Source organism: Tiliqua scincoides, chromosome 5, assembly GCF_035046505.1.
Source record: "Tiliqua scincoides isolate rTilSci1 chromosome 5, rTilSci1.hap2, whole genome shotgun sequence".
Classification (NCBI taxonomy): Eukaryota; Metazoa; Chordata; class Lepidosauria; order Squamata; family Scincidae; genus Tiliqua; species Tiliqua scincoides.
Genome location: NC_089825.1, coordinates 113,305,956 through 113,329,568, shown reverse-complemented (window position 1 = coordinate 113,329,568; position 23,613 = coordinate 113,305,956). Strand labels below are relative to the sequence as shown.

General features: G+C 44.0%; 1 protein-coding gene across 1 annotated transcript; it reads left to right on the top strand.

The window, feature by feature from the left end:
• Positions 1-608: 608 nt before the first annotated feature.
• LOC136653212 (vomeronasal type-2 receptor 26-like) lies at positions 609-23,613 on the top strand. The gene is made up of 10 exons (XM_066630120.1): positions 609-811; positions 1,654-1,945; positions 6,107-6,334; positions 9,365-9,491; positions 12,219-12,348; positions 16,482-16,776; positions 18,574-19,428; positions 20,210-20,437; positions 21,265-21,391; positions 22,718-23,613. Exons 1-10 carry the CDS (start codon positions 609-611, stop codon positions 23,611-23,613), a joined length of 3,381 nt encoding a protein of 1,126 aa, XP_066486217.1.

Here is a 23,613-nt window from a genome sequence, read left to right as displayed (position 1 = left end):
GACCCAAATGCATGTTTGCACTACTTTCACAAGAGACCAAGTGGGGCCTCCATTTGTAGAGGTGGAATATTTTCTGAGTATAAAATATCAGGGACAAAGGTAGAGCTCTCAAATTCAAGAATTTGTAGTTTGGGCACTATTGAACATCTGGCTAGCCAGACACAGGATGCTTGTCCTCACACCTTCCAATGAGTAGAAAGGCCTTAACCGAAGTTACTACACAAAATCTTCCTGCATCTGCTCTACAACACAGAGTATCTGAGAAAGAGGCAAAGAGAGAGAGAGTGGCAATTATCTCCCCTATAATTAACAGTTATATGATTAATTCTCTGCCATGCAAATCCCCCTCCCCAAGGATTCTGAGAAGCAAGTTTCCAGGATTATAAACAAAAAACAGATTCATCAGTTGTAGAACGTAATCATGAAATGGCATAAACAGTGATGTTTCTGATAAATGCTGGCATTGCTGGGCTCTGCCATTACCAGTCTTGAATAATCTATAATATGATGACTGTGTTCAGTCTAACAGATTATGCCTTATCAATTACTGTAGTTGCTTGGGGTGTGCATGAAAGCTTCATGGCAGAAACAGATTGCAGAGACCTAAAATGCTGCTCCTGCTGTTATTTCTACTGCTACCCCAGGCCATCAGTGAAACATCAGACGAAGTTTGTGAAGCAACAACTGACAGATATTCACATGATTACTTGAAGCCAGGAGACCATGTCATTGGTGCAGTTTTGTCTGTACAAATTGTTACAGATCTACAAGTGTCCTTCAGACCCCCCAATCCTGGTCTATATAGAGTCAGGTAAGTTTGTATGTATGTAGGAGGTTGATCATCATAGCATAAGCATCAGCATTTCAGAACCAAACTTAGATCTCAATCCAACCCAATTTTCCACTGCTGGTGCAGCCAATGGGGTATGCGCTGCATCCTAACGTGGGAAGGCAGTCACAGAGGCCTCCTTTATGTAAGGGAACATTTCTTCCCTTACCTTGGGGCTGCATTGGAGCTGCACTGGTGCTGGAAAGTTGGATAGGATTGGGCCCTTAGGGCCCAATCCTAACCAGGTCTACTCAGAAGTAAGTCCTATTTTGTTCAATGAGGCTTACTCTCAAGAAAGTGTAGTTAGGATTGCAGCCTTAATGTCATAACTTTAGTCCTGACTGTGGTCAAGCCATGCACACTTTCACAAATAATTCCTGCGACAGTGACAATGGAAGAGAGGACTTGCACAGAAACATTTGGGTCCAATGAAGGACCAATAAAATCCAATGAAGGATGGGTTCATAACATTTGGGTCCAATGAAGGATGATGAATGACTATCAGTGCTCATTGCGCACAGAACAAGTCATGCATTTCTACGCCAAAAAAGGTTTTTGGGAGAAGAATGTATGTGGAACTTCATATGAAAATGTTAAGGCTGGAACATATTGTACTTGTGGAAGATAACATGAGAGACCATCTTACTCTTCCTTCTGGCAGCACCTAAACTTCCTTGTTCTTCAACATTTCCCCCAAAAAACTTTAAATTTGCAACTCTCCCTGTGCTTTGCGAACTGGGGGAGTGTGGGGGGGGGCAGGATGGGACAGGACAGAATGGCTACTAATGTAAGCAAGCAATTGAAAACGATTTATTTTCATGTAGGTCAGAGATAAAGAATTACCAGCATGCCTTGGCTTTGCTATTTGCTGTAGAGGAAATCAACAGGGATCCAAGTCTCATGCCCAATGTCACTCTGGGCTTCCACATCTATGATAATGCCTTCCAAGCCAGATTAAGCTGTGATGTCCTTCTGTCCCTCCTGACAATGGAAAAAGACAGCTTTCCCAATTTCAATTGTGGAAAGGAACCCAGTACGTCAGTAGTCATTGGAGGACTCAATTCTGAAGCTTCTATCCAGACAGCTACCATGCTCGATCTCTACAAGATTCCACAGGTAGGGGTTTGTGGGAAGAAGCATCACCAATTTACCATTGATACACAGTTTCCACAAACTACAATATTCTCTGTCTCTCACACACACACACACACACACACACACACACACACACACACACACAAGATAGTGTTACATGATGACATAGACTATGCAAAACTCTCTTGGGCTGCAATCCTATGCACACTTTCCTGAGAGTGAGTTCAATTGATCTCAGTGGAACTTACTTCTGAGTAGACATGCATAGGGTTGTGCAGTTATTCAGGTTTTCCTGTTGGAGTATTCTACTATAGCAGTGATTTTCAGCCTTTTTCATCTCACAGCACACTGATAAGGCACTAAAATTGTCATGTCACACCATCATTTTTTTTTTGTACCAGTCACACCATGCTGCTGGTAGGGGAGATCACATCCCCAATGGTCCCACTAATGAATTACCTCCTCTAATAAATGATCCATCAAACTTCTGTGACACACCTGAGGACCATTTGTGGCACATCAATGTGCCGCAGCACACTGGTTGAAAATCACTATAGGGTTCTATAGGTACTATAGGGTTCATATTCTTTTGGACTATGTTCCAGCATCATTTACTCTTCCAATCTGACTCCTCCTGAGTCTAGAATGAGACATGCTGAAATGCACTCTCAAAGAGATATTTAGGATTGCTGAGTATTGGCTTCATGTTTAGTACATGACCAGGTCATACGCCATGCAAAGCACAACATTGCAGCTCTGTGTTTAACTATATCCAGACCGTATCTTGGGAACTCCCTTCCTGCTTTCTTTTGCATAGGACTGATGGGAGTAGGAATCATAGCCTAACAGAGTTTTCAGTTAACCATTTTTAATTCTCTTTCATTTCAGTGAGTTGAATGGAGTGATGTAGGCTATTCAGAAAAGTGTAGGTAAAGATTCTCAAAGGATAGCTCTGGGGGAAGGGATGATTCCCAGTGGTTCCCAGCAGCATCAGCATGTGCAAGATCCTAACTCTTCCTTGACTCCTTCCTTCACCCTTACTCTCCTTGGATTCCTACCATAAAAAGAACTGGCACAGATCCATGGAGATCCATTGGGGTAGCAGAGTCTTGCTGCAGTCTAAGGGAACAAAAGGCCCATCACTTCAAGGAAGACTCTGGATCCCCCCCCCCAGTACGGTAACACTTTATTGATGCAACTGCATTGGCAGGAAGGGGCATTTGGGTCAGATTGGGCTGTAGAACACTGAATGTTCAACAGTGGCCAAAGTTAAGACTTATAGCTCAATCCTATTGGGCTATCCCTGCACGCTCTATATTCACCACTGGCTCCAGTTATTGCAAAGATTGTGATATGGCATGCTAGCAGTAAGAATACCAGGCTGGTGCTGAGGCCAGCACCAGTCAGCTCAGGGTCTCAGTGCAGAGAAGATGACCAGATAGCACTGATGCACTACCAGCCAGCGATGAGCTTATTTGGGGCATTTGGAGGTGGGGAGGGGGCGGAATGGGGCAGAGGGATGGAGGTCCTTGGGTGGAGGCCTGGAAGGGGGGTGGAGATGATGGCAGACTCTGCCACCAAATCCAATGATCCATTCTGAGCTGGCAAACCCAACATGTTTCTCCTCAGTTCTGTGCCCACTCAAGGGTGAGTGCAGATCTAAGTAGATCCATTGGGACTGCCATAGGTCAACACAGGGTAAGGGAATGTTTGTTCCCTTACCCTGAGGAGACCTGCGGCTACTTCCCTGGCATGATAGGATACAGTGGTAGCCATTTCGGCACTGCTGTAGCCCCGAGTGCTAGGGAAGCATAGGATTGGGCCCCTACTTAGCCACAGTTTGGCAAAAGAAGCTCAGCAAAGAGACATATCTTCTAAGCTCTTTGTGGAGAAGTTTCCTTAGTTTTGGATCCATAACTGAAGAGCTCTGATTTTTAGCAAGGGTTGTTGTATCTTTCTGTAATGAATGAAGTCCTGTTCCTCCTCCCACCCCATTCAGTTTGGTTATGGCTCACTTCACCAAAGACTGAGAGACAAGGTTCAATTCCCTTTTTTGTACCAAATGGCCCCAAATGAAGCTTCTCAGAGTGAAGGAATAGTGAGGATCTTAAGATATTTCCAGTGGACTTGGATTGGCCTAATTGTTTCCAATGACGATAGTGGAGAAGAGTTTGAACAAAGCTTGAAATCCATTTTTCAGCTGGAATGGCATCTGTGTCGCATTCACAGAAAAGATGCCGTTATTCTCTCTCCACGGCTTAATTTCATCGGTACACCATTTGTTTACTAAATGGGAAATGATGTCATTTCTTATTAAGACGAAAGCCAGTGTGATTGTTGTATATGGGGATGGAAATTATATGCATGGTTTCCAAATGGCGCTACATTTTTATGAAACTATAATACTACTGGGGAAGGTTTGGATCACAACTCCTCGATGGGATATAACTTCAAAGGCATTTATGGGTGAAATAGATGGCAAATCCTTCCATGGCTCCCTGTCCATAGCGACTCATAAAAGGAATGTGCCAGGATTTGAGGACTTTCTTCAAAGATACAACCCTTACCAGCATGAAGACTCCGAGTTTATGAACAACTTCTGGTCTGATGCATTTAAGTGTAGGGAACAAAATTCTTTCAGGAAATTACTTTACTTTCAACGCTGTACAGGGAAGGAAAAGTTAGAGACTCTTCCTAGGACTCTGTTTGAAATGAGCATGGTTGACCAGAGCTACAGTATCTATAATGCAGTCTATGCCTTGGCACATGCCTTACATGCCATTCAATCATCCTGGCTGCAAATGTTGAAAGAAACCCCTAGTTGGGAACTTCAGACCATGCAGTCATGGGAGGTAACAGTAAAAGTCATGTTCATTGTACCATTGGGGCTTCTGTGAGTAAGTAAAATAAATAACAAATGAGTAAAGTAAATAGCAGATGGGTAAAGTGCTAATCTGGATTGGGACCAAGTTGTGGTGTTTAAACTTTCAATTTCACTCTAACTTGGCTCTTCCAGACTGGTATTTTTCTCATTGCTGGGTAGCACAGATCAGTTCTGCTGAGTTGTTGAATGTTACTCCTGAATGTCTATCAGCCATTTGGTATTTTCTGTCATTTTGCTCACTGTAGTATACTGCATATTGAATTCTCATTTTACCAGAAGGTGCAACAATTTCCTTAAAGAACATATGGCACAATCCAAAGCAGCCCTTGGGCTGGCACACGGACTTGTGCCAGTCACTGAGGGCTGCCTCCAGCGCCATTGTGCTGGAGGAAAGGTAGGTTAGCACTGGCTGAGTCAGGCTGGCATGGGGGCTTGGGGAGGGCAGGCGGGAAGGAGGCATTCCAGAGTGGGTGGAGGGCTGGCGGGCCTGTGTGTGGGTCGTGGATGAGCAGGAGGTGGGGCCTGGATTCGGCACTTTACTGAATCCAAAGTCCTGGGTGACCTGGAGCAGCTGTGGGTTGCTCGGATCTGTGCCACCTCTTTGGGTGGTGCAGATCACAGTAGCCCCAATGGGGCTGCTGCAGTATTACCTGGGGTAAGGGGAATGTATTCCCCTTGCCCCAGGCTGAGCTGCAGGCAGCCCCAACGCTACTCTGGATGTGGGACAGGCCAGTTGGCCTCCCCAATCCTGGGTGGGTTAGGATTGGGCTGATAGTGAAGTATAAGAGATGCAAGTGCTTGGACTTTCTGAATGTGGGTGAGAGAGAGAGGGATGTTTGGTGTGGGGTGGAAGCTGATGTAGAACCGCCCTGTCAGAGTCTACTGATAATCATTACATTTTCTCCTATGATGGCACAAGCTCTCCAACTGCTTACTTAGGAGAAAGTGGGTGGAGAATCCACACCGTTGTAGAGGGGGCTGCAGTGATTTTCTGTGGACTCCAACAGGCAGTTCTGCCTCACCTGACACCCCACACCATATATCACTGGTGTGTGTGTGTAAGTGTGAAAATGTGCAAAGAACTGAAGTCAGGAACATGGAGAATTTATTTTCAGTGCTTAGAGAGGAAATTCTGTAACAGGATATTTTGTTTCTCTGGAAAAGTGTATTGTAGCATGAATTTATCTTGGTTAAAAAATGCAAAAGGGACTGGAAATCTTAGGGTGTGAAAAATCATTCCATGCCTGCAAGCCTTTGCCCTGGCTGTGGAAATCCTGAAGTGTGATCTTCCCATCTAGCTTCACCCATTTTTGAGAAAAGTCCATTTTAACAACAATGCTGGGCATGAGATCTTTTTCAATGAAAACATGGAATTCAACAGTGGATATGACATTCTGAACTTGGTTGCTTTCCCAAACAAGTCCTTCGGCCAACTGAGAGTTGGAAAAATAGATTCCCAGGCTTCCTTGAACCAAAGCTTCACTATGAAGGGAGATGCCATTATCTGGCCTGACAAATTCAACAAGGTGAGCGATCCAGATTCCGATTCCCTAAGTACTTTTTTTTCTTTCACACCTCTGACTCTGATAACCACTTTTCCAATATCACTGCCAAGGCATCTCACACGTATGAAGTTACTAACTTGTATCGTCAGCAACTGGCTCTGTTGAAAAGATTCTGATGAATATAATAAAAGTTGAGGGTGCAAACTCCAAATAATATACGGGGGGAGGGTGTATCAGCAGATCCCATATCCATGGTTTCACGTATCCAAGGATACGGGCACCCCCATTCGGCCCCCCCTTTCAATATCCTCGGTGCATCTCCTGTATCCATGTTGGGTTCAGGAACAGGACTCTTGCCGGTAAGGGGGGGATGCCTGTACAGAAGTGCCCTAATTCTGGTATATGATTATTGGCTTAACCTGCAACTTAGATCACAGGTACCACATTCTTTGGTCCTTGCCAACTTATTGCTGCTTACCTAAGGCTGCAATCCTAACAACACTTTCCTTAGAGTAAGCCCCATTGAACAAAATAGGTCTTACTTCTGAGTAGACCTGGTTAGGATTCTGCCCACAGTCTGGCTATCAGCAGAGATCAATGTGTCAACACCCCAAAATACTGAAGCAGAATCTGAGCTGAAATGTACCTGCCTATTTTTGTACCCCAGTCTTGAGTTAGTCTTATGTTACACTGTATTATGTCCTGAACCCCTGGGGGCTGGGGGATAAGAATAAGCCCTCAGTTTGGCTGTACTTGTCGTAAGAGGTGACTAAACAGCCACCGGGTAGATGGGACTCGTCAGCCTGGGAAGGCAGCTCATCTGAGAGAAGGAAAACTCTGATCCAAAACCTCCACTGCCTTGGGGCTACATTCAATTATGGAAAAGGCTTCAGGAGTCAACCTCGAGGCAAAATCCGGAGCCGGAGTCCCTGAGGCAGATCATGGCTGTACACAGTCACGTTCTGGCAACCCCTGCGACGCCGCTGGAACCAACTGTATTGGCCTCTGCCTTTCCGTTGGACCATTTCAGCAACGTGGAGAGGGGGGATTTGCTGCATGGGTAACTGTCTATCCTCCATATCTACTTTATCCAGGCTTTGGGCACTGAAGAGGACACTGTTCCAGAACCACTATTCAGAGCGCAATACCATAGTCTTCTGAGACTGAAGGATGCCAACAACAAATTATGTCCTGTGAAAATAATCCTTAGCTTGCACCTAGAAACCATTACTCACATTCCATTCATTGTAGGTGCAGTCTGTATACAGTGCACATAGATTGTAGTTTTGTAAATCAGGTGCATCGATTCATGCACCTGAACTCAGATGAAGATGTTCCTAGATATATGTTGTATACCTGGGTACAGCATAATACGTTTGTCATTTCAGACAAACATTGAACACTCCAAGGATGGGGGTTGGCTAATTCTGTTACATCTGCAGTGGAGTGAGGCTAGTTTACAGGACCAGAAGAATCTACATATATTCTGCTACAGGGATTTGGAAAATCTGCACATGGCTGGGCTGTCTGTTTTGAAGGCAAAACCATAAGAGGTCATAGTTAGGAAGAATTGCTTCCTAACCATTCTGTCGTGTCATCTAGTTTTATCTCAATTCTGCCCAGCCCACAGGTGTACACAGTTGGTCCCTGTTGCGTATATATAACAATGGGCAGAAAAAGCTTAAGACGGGCACCATAAGAATGAGGGCAGAAAGAGAAATTTTGAAATGAAATTTTTCTTGCAAGATTCCATGGGCTAAGTGGAAGACATTGCCCCAAATAACTGTACAGCAGCCCTCCAATAAGATTCCTAGAGCAACTGTAGATATTTCTTTTCCATTTATGTTTGTACAGGTGGAACTTTTTTATGTGTGGGGGTTTCATTCCCTGATCTTCCACGTTTGGGGAAATCCACGTTTTGCCAAATCAACCAGAAACACGTGATTTTACACAAATTGAAGCCTCAGAGCCCATTTCTACTCAGAAGTAAGTCCCATTCTAGTCAATGGGGCTTACTCCCTGGAAAGTGTGGAGAGGATTGTAGCCAAAATCCAATGCTTGGGATTGCTGGGAAGACTTGCTTGCTGGGCTGTTTTGCTTATGTAGGCTAGAGCACAGAGAGCCTGCAGCATCTTAGTCTGAAGGAGGGGGGAATTTGGTGGAGGGTGCCTGGAAAATGTGGGTTTTTTTTAAAGCAATTCCCCCTCAGTTACTACTGTGTGTGTGTGTGTGTGTGTGTGTGAGGGAGGGAGGGAGGGAGAGCAATTCTCTTTGCTGCACCACTTCTGGCTACAGGGGTTTCTCCCTTGGCTTCCCCTCTCCCCACAAGATTCTCACTGATTTTTTCGGAGTCTTCTGCGCTTGCCTCTTTGATGGCTCAGGGGCTCCAAGGAGTCTTACTGTTCCTGTGCAAGGCGCACAATCTTCCAGAGCCTCTTCCATGTCTCCAGGGCTACTTCTGTGGCTATGCAATGCACAGCTTTTTTGCAATGTTTCTGTACCTTGAAACGGAGCGAGACACCAGCACGGGGCAAAGGAGGCATAGGTGTGTGTGACTTTGAATTGCCCCTCCCGAGCTAAATTGCCCCCTGAGATAAATTCGCAAATAAAAAATCCGTGTATAAACGGTTGTACCTGTATATCATTTTAAATGACAGGGCCATTGTATCCTGGATAACTATGTCCCAGTCAAATGCATGCTGTTATTGGACATTTGTGTCTGTTGTTTTTGTACCCTGAACGTTTGTGTCCCAATATAAGTATATTTATATTTGATGTGTTTTTTTATTTTTAGGTAGGGTTAGGGCTGGGATAAGAAGCTTAGCATATATAAAATGGGGGTTGCTGCCCAGTTATATTTTGTTTGTTGCCCAGTTTTAGTGGGATGCCAAAAAAGGGGGGGCACACACACAAAAACTAGATGTGAATATCCAGGGATGACAATGACCAGAATACATTTGACCAAAGTACAATCAACATAGGGTATGATGTGTTTAAATGCACAGATACATTCAATAAAGTTAAACTGCATTTGCTTCACATTATGGTTAGAAGTTGCCACATTCTGCATGCTGTGAGAGATGTCGACCTGGATACCACAGGAAAGCTCGTGGAGGAGAACCATCCTGCTGCTATGACTGTCTGCAGTGCCCTGAAGGGACTGTGTCAAATTATACAGGTAGGTGACTCAGGAGCTTCAGGAAATATATGGGGACGTTGAATAAAAAAGGGGGTTACCCTTCTCATTGGCATTCTTTCAAATTTCTATTTGACATTATTTTTCATGTATTAATGCCTCTGAGTAGCACCATTCCTGGTACAGAAAGGGAAATCTCAGTGAGTCGACTAGCAAAAACTGACATGTATGTGAAGGACTGCTGCTGATGTGCGGACCAATAGGCCTTATACTGGTAGCAGCACACCACAGACAGGTGAAGAGGCTGGCATATCAGCCATGCCTCATGGTCCCCTGGCATATCACACAGGTAGGATTGGGTCACCAGTGGGTTAAAAATGTCACCGATCTTCTAAAATTGTCTCCTTTTTTTCAGATGCTTATCAATGTGACAAATGCACTGTAGATAAGTATCCTGTCAAAGATCAAAGCCACTGTATTCCTAAAGGCATCACCTACCTAGCATATGATGGAATTTTAGGTCTCAGTTTGGGCTCCACTGCACTTGCTTTCATTCTGCTCACAGGCTTCGTGCTTGTAACTTTTATCACACATCGAGACACTCCCATCGTCAGAGCCAACAATCGGGATTTTACTTACCTTCTGTTCATCTCCCTTTTGCTCTGCTTCCTTGGCTCCTTCCTGTTCATCGGACAACCTTGCAAGATGACCTGCCTTCTTCGACAGCCTGCTTTTGGAAATGCCTTTTCTCTTGCTCTATCTTGTGTGTTGGGTAAAACCATCACTGTAGTTCTTGCCTTCACAGCCACAAACCCAGGAAACAAAATGAGGAAATGGGTTGGGAAAAGACTATCTACTTCCATTATCTTTGTTGTTTTTATTGTTCAAGTTGGACTCAGTGCAATCTGGCTGTGCACTTCTCCCCCATTCCCACACCTTGACATGTTCTCTCTACCTAGGCATATCATAATGGTATGTAATGAGGGCTCAGACACCATGTTTTACCTTGTTTTGGGCTACATGGGCTTTCAGGCCGTCATCAGCTTCACCATAGCCTTCTTAGCCAGGAAGCTGCCTGACACTTTCAATGAAGCCAAGTTCATCACCTTCAGCATGTTGGTCTTTTGTAGCGTGTGGGTGTCCTTTTTCCCAAGCTATCTGAGTACAAAAGGCAAATATGTGGTGGCTGTGGAGATCTTCTCCATTTTGGCATCCAGTGCAGGACTGCTCCTTTGTATTTTTGCCCCTAAAATGTACATTATTTTGTTGAGGCCACAAATGAACACCAGAGATCAGTTCTTTAAGAAAAGAAATTATATGAAGTAATTCAGTAGAGCAGCCTTTCCCAAACTGTGTGTCGCAACACACTGTTCTGTCAACCTCACAAGCTCATGTGAGGTGGGTCCTCTTGTTCACACTTGCATCCAAATAACTCCAAATAGGAGCCATTCCAGAGGCATTTGTGACCCTGCAGGGTTTGTCTGGGTCACACCAGGCTGATGACCCTCTCTACTGGCCTCCATGGGCCTCCGAATGGCCCACACAAGCTCCCAAAACCTCCAGTTTGCCTTCAAAAATGGCTTCTGCAGGCCATTTTGGGGCCTTTGGAGGCCAGTAGAGTGGGTTGCCAGCTCGGGGCAATCCTGAATAGGCCTCCCAGGCACCACTGAGAGCATCGCAACCCACCATGGAGGCTTGTTGTGGTACCAATAAGATTGGGAACCGCTGTAGTAGAGCATTTTGTAACACAAGCAATCCTTTCTTAGAAACTAACTGCAGAGAAGGCAACAATAGGAGCGAGCCACTTTATCTAGACAAGAACAAACTGAATCACTTTTCATCAAATTCAAAGTGATCAGGGATCACTTGGCCATCACCAGTCATGACAGGCTTATCTCTAAAGTCCAACTCTTAAGATGGAACTCAAGAGGAATTCATCTCAAATCTTGCTTTATGTCCTGTGCAAAAACATGAGAACATGGGAAGAGCTAATATGCTTCAAGCCCCCTCCTCATTTGCATGATAAGTGCATGAGCACATAGTAGATGACCTTTGACCTATCACACAAACACATCATGGGGCAATGTACTTTAGGTCTTGCATGTACACACATGCAAACACACCTGTCTCTTTGAAACCATGGGGAGGTAATTATCACCCCTGCAATTAATTAAATCACTGTGGTTTACTGTCCTTGCCCAGGTTGCAGGGATACACAGAGGTTATCTGCAAAACATGATCCATTGTTTTTAAAAGCATTCCACAAAATTGCTATAAGCCATTTGCTTCTAGAAAGAAGCTGTTGCTCATTCAGGGACAAGCCTCCTACAAGTTACAGGAAAGATGCAGCCTGTCTAACATTTTGAATGTTAGAAGTGAAAAACTATGCTTGTGGAGGTAGTACATGAGCAACTTTGTGTGTGGAAGGAACTTTCAGTCACTTAATAACAATTTCATGAACCGGAAGGCCATGTGACTGAGATACGGATACAGTCCAGAGACGTTAGAGTAAAGAGGGCCATTAGTCCACCTCCATGTGTGACACTTCCCTAAAAGTGCAATTTGGGACAGAGCCAGGACTTCTGACTTATGATCTGGGTGCTGCAGGCCAGTGAAATTCTTTGCAGAAGGCAAACAAATGGGAGGATGGCTGCCACTTGCTAGGATCCCTGTTTGCGCATGAAATGAGCACCTTCCTGCTCTTGCTACTACTTCTCGCACCTCACACCGTTCAACGGAGTCTTACACCTAACTGTGCTTCCAAAACAGAACTTGTGCTCCGTGAATTTAAGGAGGCAGGGGATTATGTCATCGGTGGTATTTTTTCTCTGCATTCGATCTCCTTTGACTCGCAACCCTTTCGGAAGTCTCCCGTTGAGTTTGAATTATCCATGATGCGGTAAGCATTTATTTGTTCCATGAATGATGCAAAGTGCTTTTGGTTCTGTCCCACTGGTGTAACTGTACATTGCCATGGTGCAAACACAGCCATCTTCACACATAAACGGCCCCTCAAAACGGCCACGGTGCCAGAAGATTGGAGGATAGCAAATGTCATGCCTATTTTTAAAAAGGGAAAGAGGGGGGACCCGGGAAACTATAGGCCGGTCAGCCTAACATCCATACTGGGTAAGATGGTGGAATGCCTCATCAAAGATAGGATCTCAAAACACATAGACGAACAGGCCTTGTTGAGGGAGAGTCAGCATGGCTTCTGTAAGGGTAAGTCTTGCCTCACGAACCTTATAGAATTCTTTGAAAAGGTCAACAGGCATGTGGATGCGGGAGAACCCATGGACATTATATATCTGGACTTTCAGAAGGCATTTGACACGGTCCCTCACCAAAGGCTACTGAAAAAACTCCACAATCAGGGAATTAGAGGACAGGTCCTCTCGTGGATTGAGAACTGGTTGGAGGCCAGGAAGCAGAGAGTGGGTGTCAATGGGCAATTTTCACAATGGAGAGAGGTGAAAAGCGGTGTGCCCCAAGGATCTGTCCTGGGACCGGTGCTTTTCAACCTCTTCATAAATGACCTGGAGACAGGGTTGAGCAGTGAAGTGGCTAAGTTTGCAGACGACACCAAACTTTTCCGAGTGGTAAAGACCAGAAGTGATTGTGAGGAGCTCCAGAAGGATCTCTCCAGACTGGCAGAATGGGCAGCAAAATGGCAGATGCGCTTCAATGTCAGTAAGTGTAAAGTCATGCACATTGGGGCAAAAAATCAAAACTTTAGATATAGGCTGATGGGTTCTGAGCTGTCTGTGGCAGATCAGGAGAGACATCTTGGGGTGGTGGTGGACAGGTCGATGAAAGTGTCGACCCAATGTATGGCGGCAGTGAAGAAGGCCAATTCTATGCTTGGGATCATTAGGAAGGGTATTGAGAACAAAACGGCTAGTATTATAATGCCGTTGTACAAATCGATGGTAAGGCCACACCTGGAGTATTGTGTCCAGTTCTGGTCGCCGCATCTCAAAAAAGACATAGTGGAAATGGAAAAGGTGCAAAAGAGAGCGACTAAGATGATTACGGGGCTGGGGCACCTTCCTTATGAGGAAAGGCTGCGGTGTTTGGGCCTCTTCAGCCTAGAAAAGAGACGCTTGAGGGGGGACATGATTGAGACATACAAAATTATGCAGGGAATGGATAGAGTGGATAGGGAGATGCTCTTTACACTCTCACATAATACCAGAACCAGGGGACATTCACTAAAATTGAGTGTTGGGCGGGTTAGGACAGACAAAAGAAAATATTTCTTTACTCAGCGTGTGGTCGGTCTGTGGAACTCCTTGCCACAGGATGTGGTGATGGCATCTAGCCTAGACGCCTTTAAAAGGGGATTGGACAAGTTTCTGGAGGAAAAATCCATTATGGAGTACAAGCCATGATGTGTATGCGCAACCTCCTGATTTTAGGAATGGGTTAAGTTAAGTCAGAATGCCAGATGTAGGGGAGGGCACCAGGATGAGGTCTCTTGTATCTGGTGTGCTCCCTGGGGCATTTGGTGGGCCGCTGTGAGATACAGGAAGCTGGACTAGATGGGCCTTTGGCCTGATCCAGTGGCGCTGTTCTTATGTTCTTATGCATATACACACCATACATATACACATAGACATACCATCTTCTTTTCTGTGAAACGTACTTAAGCTCAATAAGATCACACTCTACCATCCTACGTTTTATTTCTAGAAACATACATAAAATAAATAATACTGTGTAACACAAAAAAGTTCATGTTTAATTTTTAATGTTTCTTCTACAATTCAGAGGTACTGATTAAAATGGAAATCTGACGGTTTTTTGTATCATCAAAACGTTTTCAGTTATCTTAAAATTTGTGTTTTTATTAATCCTATATCCTGTACATTGTAACATACATTGTATCATACTTCTGCCTACATTTTGGAGTAGAGTAACTATGGATGCAGTGCCAAAAATAGCAACCTTTTTTGAAATTCTCACACTAAAATGAATTTAAAGAGCATTAAAGCATTCAGAGAAATACAAATTTGTTCACATTTTATTACAAAGTACAATTTTACCCTGCCAGTTCCTACTGAGAATGCCCTGAATCCACATATATGATCAATACTAGAAACCATATTCCTAAGCAAATTTAAGGTATTTTTTTTGTTACATTCCATTCTACCACTTTTGATGTCAACTTCTGATCTAGAAGTATCACCTTTCCTATTGTGACCTTTTTCTCAAGTACGTCCACTGGAAAGGGCAGCTGTGCACAGGAGTGGGCAGCTTGCCCCATATTTAGGAGTTTGTTCAACACCATCCTTCCCCAAACTGAGCCTCTTTTCTAGGGCCGAGCAGGTGTTTATCCACATCTCAGCCATCTCAACTTCCAATGGGACAGGACCACTGTTCCATGATCGCCATGGCACTCTAGCCAAGGCCCATCCCATACTGTGAAGTACTACTTGTTGGAAAAACCTTAGGGAAACTGCTCTTCCTCATCCAAGCTAAGTGACATATTGTATAATGGATTAACAGCCCAGCAGTCCTATCCAGCTCTCTCCTCCACCAATGCAGAAGTGCCAAAACTCCCCCATCACTAGTCTTACTTGTATCTTCCTCTCCAGGGCTTCAGTGTGTCCCTCAGACTGCCCCAACTTCTGCCAGCCTTTCCTGTCTCCCAGGGCCTGTCCTTGTAGTGCTGGGCTACGGCTATTGCTACTGGCTAGGGCAGGCCGGTCAAATCACAAATAAAAGGCCCACTGTCCAAATCTGGACCACAGAAGCAATTTATCTGGCCCCCATTATAATTGGGCTCTCATAGCTTAATTGGGCTTTCTCATAGCTTGAAAGTGCAAACAACATTTGCACATTTTCTCTTCTCTCATTTGTAGCTAATGAGTATCTATGTGAAAACGAAGTGCTTATTTCTGGCCATCATCTGCTTGTTGATGTCATTTCTGGTTCTCAGCAGGCATGATGAATGCTAACTTCAGCCTCTGTATGAAATGAGTTTGACATACTGGACTAGGGGATACTTCTCCAGGCTTGCCTAAGCTCCTGCTTGCACCAGTGCTGGCATGCTTGAGATGCTGGTTGGGGGAATCATCCCCAGCATTGGGGTTGGTCCAGCCAAGGCTCACAACATACTGCTTTCACAATGCTCTGGCTGACGTAGAGGCTTCTGGGGCAATTCTTCATTATGGCCAAAGGACATATTGCAGCCTGGCATGGGTTGCATGCCTGTGATTCCATCAGCAAGGAAGGATGGCGCTGTAGGACTGAGCAGATCCTGGTCATAGTCATGTCATGAATTATATTATTTCTGGGAAACGTATATCCCAGAAAGAGCAGATTCCATTAAAAATAATTAGGATTCCCCATTTGAATAATCCCTTTCTAATTAAATGCAAGAAAGCCATTCATTCATTCATTTATTATGAAAAGGTCTTATTTTTTATTGTTAGTACAACAGTGATGAGGCCTGCTCAAAGATATAGAGCAGTGTTTCTCAAACTGTGGGTCGGGACCCACTAGGTGAGTTGCAAGCCAATTTCAGGTGGGTCCCCATTCATTTCAATATTTTAATATAGTAGATTAGATGCTACCATAGTATGTGACTGCATCTGGGGAAATGTTACAGATCTATTCTTTTAACAGGCTCTTGTTTATATGCTTTTAACAATGATAGTAAATGGGACTTATTCCTGGGTAAGTGTGGGTAGGATTGCAGCCTAGTAGTGCAAAAAATGTTCCTGCTTGATGATGTCACTTCCAGTCATGGCATCACTTCTGGTGGGTCCTGACAGATTCCCATGCTAAAAAGTGGGTCCCGGTACTAAACATTTGAGAACCACTGATATAGAGTAATTCAGCACAGGTGTTAACAAACTGGAATTACAGGTGTCTGGGAAAATTCAATCTCCTCATTCTAGTTATATCAGGTTTTCTTGCTTAGAAGAAAGATAAACAAAGATTTGCACATCCCCCTTTTTTCCTGTAAGCAGGTGAGTTTACCTTTCTGATGAAATCTTACAACTCTTCATGCAATTCCCATTTCAGGATCTTACCAAAGAACTTTCAGCATGTCATGGCCCTGCAGTTTGCTGTTACTGAAATCAACAATAATCCTGAAATTTTACCCAATGTCACTCTGGGTTTTCGCATAACCAACAACTCCTACATGAAAAGGATTACGTATTTCAGCACACTACAGTTGCTTGCTACAGGAGCAATCATAAAAACCAATTACAACTGTGACACAGATAAGAGGAAACTGTTGGCCCTTGTTGGGGGAGTTGACACTGAAACCTCCATCCATATATCAAACCTTGTCAGTATCTACAAAGTACCACAGGTAGGAATACTTGTTGGAAGGGAGCGGGGAAAGCAAAGCAATCAGCAAAAACACCCCTTTCCTATGGTAAAATATCCCCCCACCAGGGTTAGTTGCAATCAACAGAACTTACATAGGAGGCAGAGGCTTGGTTAAGAAATACTTTACTCACAGTTCATAACTGCTTACATGCATCTTCTGATTGATCAGAGGCAGTGTCACTAGGAAGGCTGTGGAAGGCTGATAAGGATGGCCTCGCAGGCAAGGAGTCCTGGCAGAACACATACTTCTCCTTTGGTGGGTGTCGGAAAAAGAGTGGTGTGGAAAAAGGGCAGGAAGGAAATAGTGTTAAGGACCACACCTCCCTCAGGGACCAGAGGGGGGCAGGTAGATGGTTTCAGGAGACTGGACAGTACACTGCCCTCCAGGTGACTTAAAACTAAATTCTGGATTGGATTGATGTTAATGTCATCTAGGACTACTTTTTAAAAACAATTTTGTTTAGCTCATATTGATTGAGGGTGGATTTAAAAAATGAAAACTTACAAAGCTTTTCATGAAAAGTTCAGGGAAATATTTCTCTGTTCATAACTACAGGTCACGCCTTGTTATCCACTGGGTTTCTGTTCTGGAACACCCAGTGGATACCAAAGCAGTGGAAAAATAGGTTAAAGACCCCTTTCCAGGTTTCTTGACCCTCCAATATCACCCCAGAATTCATTGGTATAGAAGCTATACCACATTCAGCCACTAGATGCGGTGAATAATGGAATCTAATGGAAAGAAATTATATAACAGTGTGAAAGAAGGAAATAGGGTTTTGATGCTTTTTTCCTTGTTATAAGGCATTTAGAGGAGGATCTCTGTATCACTGGTGAGTCAAATCAGTGGATACCAAATCATTGGATACTGAGGTTCCACCTGTATTTCCATTTTTTAAATTTTTAAACTTGATTCATTTCAGTTATGTCTGTGTCAAGATTATTACCTTGGCATGGAGAGTTGTGCCTCCATGGGGATATCGAAAATTCTCTTGAGATGTGGCCAAAGATTCCCTTTCTCCAGAGTAAGGAGTTTCCTTGGAAGGAAGATAACTCCTCCCTAAGAAAGCTCCTTTTGCCAGAGGAAGTTAACCTTTGGCTGCATCTTGATACTCACTTCTGTTTTCAGACATTTTTCTATGTTGACCCACAGAAGGCAGAACCCATGAGAGCATTAAACACTCTTATGGCCCAGTCCTATGCTGGGCCTATTGAAGCAAATCTCGTGATCAATTGTCATTAGTTCTGTTATGGCAGCATAAAATGTGCACTACAATTACGTTCTTCAAAGCTGCCAACTCAAAGAGTCGGAGGGGTCCATGTGCCTATCAGTGGATCTCAGGCACCCACTGAAGCAGGTATGGTTGTGGCAGGATCAGTTAGGGGGAAGATCAGGGTGGGGATTGGGGAGCAGGGGGCAGCTAAATTATCATTCTTCACACATCAGAAGACTTGCAAATATGGAAGAGATTGCGCAAAAGTCTCACATGCAGAAATCCAAATTGAAGCTTGCCTTGACTTTGTGCTTGGGCAACACTTTGCAAAAGATGTCACCCAAATTTTTTGTTGTTGTGATTCCACACATGCTTGTGCAACAAGCCAAAATGCCACCTTCTTGCTTAGAACACAACCCAGAGAGATGAGGGATCTCAGAATGGATCATCAGTTTCTTGTGGAGCTTGACCTTAAGATTCTCAAGATAGGGGAGGCATAATTATTTCTGGGAAGAGTGAAGATGAAAATCTCCAACTGACTCCTGCCATTTGTTTCCCTCTAGCTCAGTTATGGCTCATTTGATCCAGGGCTGAGTGGTAAATCCCAGTTCCCTTTCTTTTACGGCATGGTCTCAAGTGAAGCCTCACAATATCAAGGAATCGTCCACTTACTCCAGCATTTCACATGGAAGTGGATTGGCCTGATTGCCCCAGATGATGATAATGGAGAAAGGTTTGTGCAGACTCTTATGGCATTGCTCACTGAGCATGACCTTTGTGTTGCTTTCACTGAAAGGACAATGACAACGATATCAGACATTCAAGAAAACATATGGAAGCAAATTGAAACACTGAACAGTACTTTCTATAAGAGTGAGGCCAATGTTGTGGTTGTATATGGAGATTCCCGCGTCCTCATGGCTTTAACTGTATGGATGGATATCAGTCACAAAGCTGGACAAATGGCTCTTATAGGGAAAGTCTGGATCATGACTGTCCAGTGGGATTTCACTGCAGTGGATTCTCAAGGCCTCTGGTTTCTACGACCCTTCCATGGTGCTTTGTCTTTCACAAGCCACACCAAGGATGTGCCGGGGTTCCGAGATTTTCTTCGGACTTTGAATCCTGGGCATACTAATGGTTTCATGTGGGAGTTTTATAGAAAAGTCTTTCAGTGCAGAACTTATTATTCGGATGTAAGTGACTTGGATAATGAGAGAAAGTGCAGAGGAGAAAAGCTGTTGGAGTTGCTCCCAGGTGCTGTGTTTGAATTGAGCATGTCTGGCCAGAGCTATAGTACCTACAATGCAATTCAAGTGGTGGCACGTGCTTTAGCTAAAATGTACTCATCTAGCGCCAGATACAGAAAGGTGAGAAAAAGAGAACGCCTGGATTTGCAAGAGGTGCAGCCATGGCAGGTAAGCTATGGTTGAATTATTTGCATGAACCGGTCAGATTAGGTGCTATACATGTCCTCCAACATAGTGATTCTCAGTGATTTTTTCTATAACCCATAGTGTCAAATATATATTATGACATATTTATTGTGTACAGCAGGGGCGGGTAAACATTTTGGCAAGAGGACCACATTGTCTCTCTGACATTCATTCTGAATGAATGAATTTTACTGAGTTTATTTATAATACACATGAGAAGTGTAATACAAGCATGTAGAACCACATGAGAACTATGAACTGTTTGACACATGCACCTCTTGCACAGTGACAACATCCAGACCAAGCCAGGAACACATGGAGACATAAGTTGTTCAGAGGCAATGGGGTTTTAAAAAAATAAATAAATAACGCCCAGGGAAAAGCAGAAAACGCATGGAGACTATAAAAAGCCTTGCTCTAACTTGACCCGCAGCTTGCATCTGGACGTGCGACCAGCAGTAGCGGGCCAGCGTGGGCTCCCACAGTCTCCGACAGGGCTCATTGGAGACTGTGGATACCCTGCAGGTCAGATTTGGGGAGCCCAAGGGGTTTGCCCACCCCTGCTCTAGATAAACTCTAGAAATAGTCTAGCCACTGCTCCAGAACAGCCCTACTTATTCCTGTAGGTAATAAAGAGTCTAGGCTAGCTGGTAGCGAGATAATACATTCATTGGCACATAATATTGCAAGAGCTCTAATAGATGTATTGGGGGGGGGGGAATACAAGCATCTGGTTACTTTGAAGTATTTTCTCGTATTCCAGCTTCACCATGTTTTGAGAACTATCAGGTTTAACAACAGTGCTGGGGATGAGGTCTATTTTAATGAGAACCAAGAGTCTGCCACCGGGTATGACCTTGTGAACTGCATTGTCTTCCCCAATGGGTCCTTTACTCAAGTGAAAATTGGAAAGATTGACCCCCAGGCTCCAGCAGGCCAAGATTTGCTCACCGAAGATGATGCAATTACATGGAACAGCTGGTTCCAACAAGTGAGTTATTTTAATTGTCTCGTATTTTTTTTCCTTCTCATACAAACTTAGTGATCACACAAGGTTGCTTTGCTTTTGCAGCTGCAAGTGGCGCTGAGGATAAGAGGGCCACTTTACACAGGTGTTCCAATGCCTGAAAATCTTAGCATTTTGTGCCTCCACCCCCGGCCAGGAACATTTTATGTGTCACATGGAGAACTCTGTTTATTTGGAGGAAAAGGTGGGATCGAAATCATTTAAACACTTGAGGACTTGGCTCCTGTGTTGCCCCGGGGCACAGTACTGCAACATGACATGACGCCCTCCCCCTGATAAGAGACTTCTTTCCATGTTATGGAGCCTTGAGCTATGTCCACAGGCACTGCAAAAGCCTTCTGAGGCCTCCAGAGGGCTGTTAAACAACACTTCCAGTTTTCCAACAAGAACTGGAAGAACTGCTTATCGGCCCTCTGGAGGCCTTGGAAGGCTTTCGGAGCACCCACGGATGCAGCACAAAACCTCCCTGGTCCTCTGAAGGGCTCTGGAGGGTGAGCAGAGGTGGCAGCAGTGGCATGGCTGGTGCAGTGGCGCTGCCCCCACAGACCCCACAGGTACAGGGTTTTTGCCCCCCCCCGACCTCCTCCAGGACCCCCACTACATTTAAAAAAATGAGTAAATAAATTGGGGAAGCTCAACCCAGTCATAAAAATAAAGGACTTATCTGAGGAAAAGGTAAAAATAAGGGGGTTATACAGTGCAGATAATCTGCACCGCAGCAGCTATAGCCAAGCTGCACACACAAAAAATAACCAGTTATACTAACCCTTCCTAATTCTATTTCTGTTCAGACTGTGCCCATTTCTGTCTGCTCTGACAGCTGCCACACTGGATACAGCAGGAGAGTTCGAGAGGGGGATCCCATCTGCTGCTATGATTGTGCTCCATGTCCGGAAGGGACGATTTCTAACCAGACAGGTGGGCAATATGAGTATTACTTAATCCAATGGTTCTCAAACGTTTTTAACACCTGGACCCACTTTATAGAATGATCTCTTAGGACCCACCAGAAGTGATATCATCAAGCAGGAAATGTTTTTAGCACCCTCTTATGACAAAATCAAATCAAATTAGTTAAGTAAATTAAAAAATTTACAATAAAAAATTTATTTAAAACCCTCCCAACCCTGCCAACCAATTGCTGATCTGTTTAAAAACATTCCCCAAACTTCTAAGACTGCAATCCTATCCACACTTACCCAGGAGTAAACCCCATTGACTGTCAATGTTAAAAGCATATACATAGCAGCCTGTTAAAAGTACAGATCTGTAACATTTCCCCAAATGCAGTCACATACCATGGTAGCAACAAGTCTAATATATTAAAAATAAAACACACATTGAAATGCCTGAAATGAAATTGGCTTGTGACACACCTAGTGGGTCCCAACCCATAGTTTGAGAAACACTGGCTTAATCTCTTTAGCCAGAAATTCCCAAACTTACCAATTCTGTGGCACCCTTTGCCCTGTCGCAGTGACACCGTCATGCAAAATTTCATGAGAACAGCATGAGATCTTATGAGCTCTCACACTATTTTCATGCAAACACAAGACCTTTTGCACAATCTAGGCCTAGTGAGTTGGGGAGAAGAGACCTCACGGCACCCCTTGGCACAGTGGCACACATATTAGAAACCACTGCCTTTAGTGATTGGCCAGATTTAAGACGATTATGCTAATGAATTACATCTCTTAAAAAGTGTAAAACCACAGAATAGCAAATTTACAATGCAATATTTGTAACATAAATAGTAAGAATCATCAAATTGCATTCAGAAATGGGATATCTTTTTTTTCTTTCTATGATTTTACCCAGTCCAAGGTGTTTGACTCTTTTGACTGTCAAAATCATTCAGATATACCTTTTGTTGGGCAAAGAGAACAAATCTGACTTCCGATCAACTCCTTGAAGAAGCACATTCGGGAGTCCGGGCTTAAAAAAAAGTGGTTCCATGCAGAATCCAGTTGCCACCAGGGTACATTCCCCAGTAAAGGCAACTCTTGGGCAAACAGTTATAATTCAGCACTGCTAGCACAAACAAATCCTGAAAATGATCATGAGCAATATTTGAAAGGAAAAATTCTCAGCATTCAAACATGAATCAATAATTGTCTCTTTTTCTTTCTATTTTGCCTGCAAAATTACTGTTACAACACTGCAGTTTCATTAAGGTTATAAATACCTTTGGCATTGCTGTATAATTCATAATTGTGGAATTTCTATTTCCATTTTGTTTTCTAGATGGGGATCATTGTAACAAATGTCCTGATGATCAGTATAGCAACCAAGGACGGGATCAATGCTTTCCCAAAGTTATCCACTTCCTCTCCTATAAAGAACCATTAGGAATTGTTTCAGCTTCCAGTTCCCTTTCTTTCTCTCTCATCACAGCATTGGTACTGACAATCTTTGTTAAGCATCAAGACACTCCAGTCGTCAAGGCAAACAACAGAGATGTCACTTACGTTCTCCTCCTCTCCCTCTTGCTCTGCTTCCTCTGCTCCTTGCTCTTCATTGGACAGCCCAGCAAAGTCACCTGCCTTCTCCGGCAAACCACCTTTGGTCTCATCTTCTCTGTGGCTGTTTCTTCTGTGCTGGCCAAAACCGTCACTGTGGTTGCGGCTTTCAAGGCTACCCAGCCAGGAAGCAAGATGAGGAAATGGCTGAGGAAGAGAGTAGCCAACTCCATTATCCTGGCCTGTTCCCTTGTTCAGCTTGGAATCTGTGCTGTCTGGTTATGGACAAATCCTCCCTTTCCCGATATAGACTTGCACTCCCAAAGTGGAGAAATTGTCCTTCAGTGTGATGAAGGATCGGTCACCATGTTTTACTGTGTCCTGGGCTACATGGGCCTGTTAGCCATTGTCAGCTTTGTTGTAGCTTTCCTAGCCAGGAACCTCCCCGATAGCTTCAATGAAGCTAAATTTATCACTTTCAGCATGTTGGTGTTTTGCAGTGTCTGGGTCTGTTTTGTTCCCACGTACCTGAGCACCAAAGGGAAATACATGGTAGCTGTGGAGATCTTCTCTATTTTAGTTTCGGGTGCAGGACTACTTGGCTGTATCTTTTCCCCCAAATGTTACATTTTAATACTAAGGCCTAATCTGAATCTGAAAGGGCAAATTATACGGAAGTGA

Coding starts and splice junctions, on each gene's coding strand:
- LOC136653212 (XM_066630120.1), top strand. CDS start 609: ATGCTGCTCCTGCTGTTATTTCTACTGCTACCCCAGGCCATCAGTGAA. Junction 16,777..18,573: donor GTATCTACAAAGTACCACAG/GTAGGAATACTT, acceptor GTTTCCCTCTAG/CTCAGTTATGGCTCATTTGA. Junction 19,429..20,209: donor AAGAGGTGCAGCCATGGCAG/GTAAGCTATGGT, acceptor CTCGTATTCCAG/CTTCACCATGTTTTGAGAAC.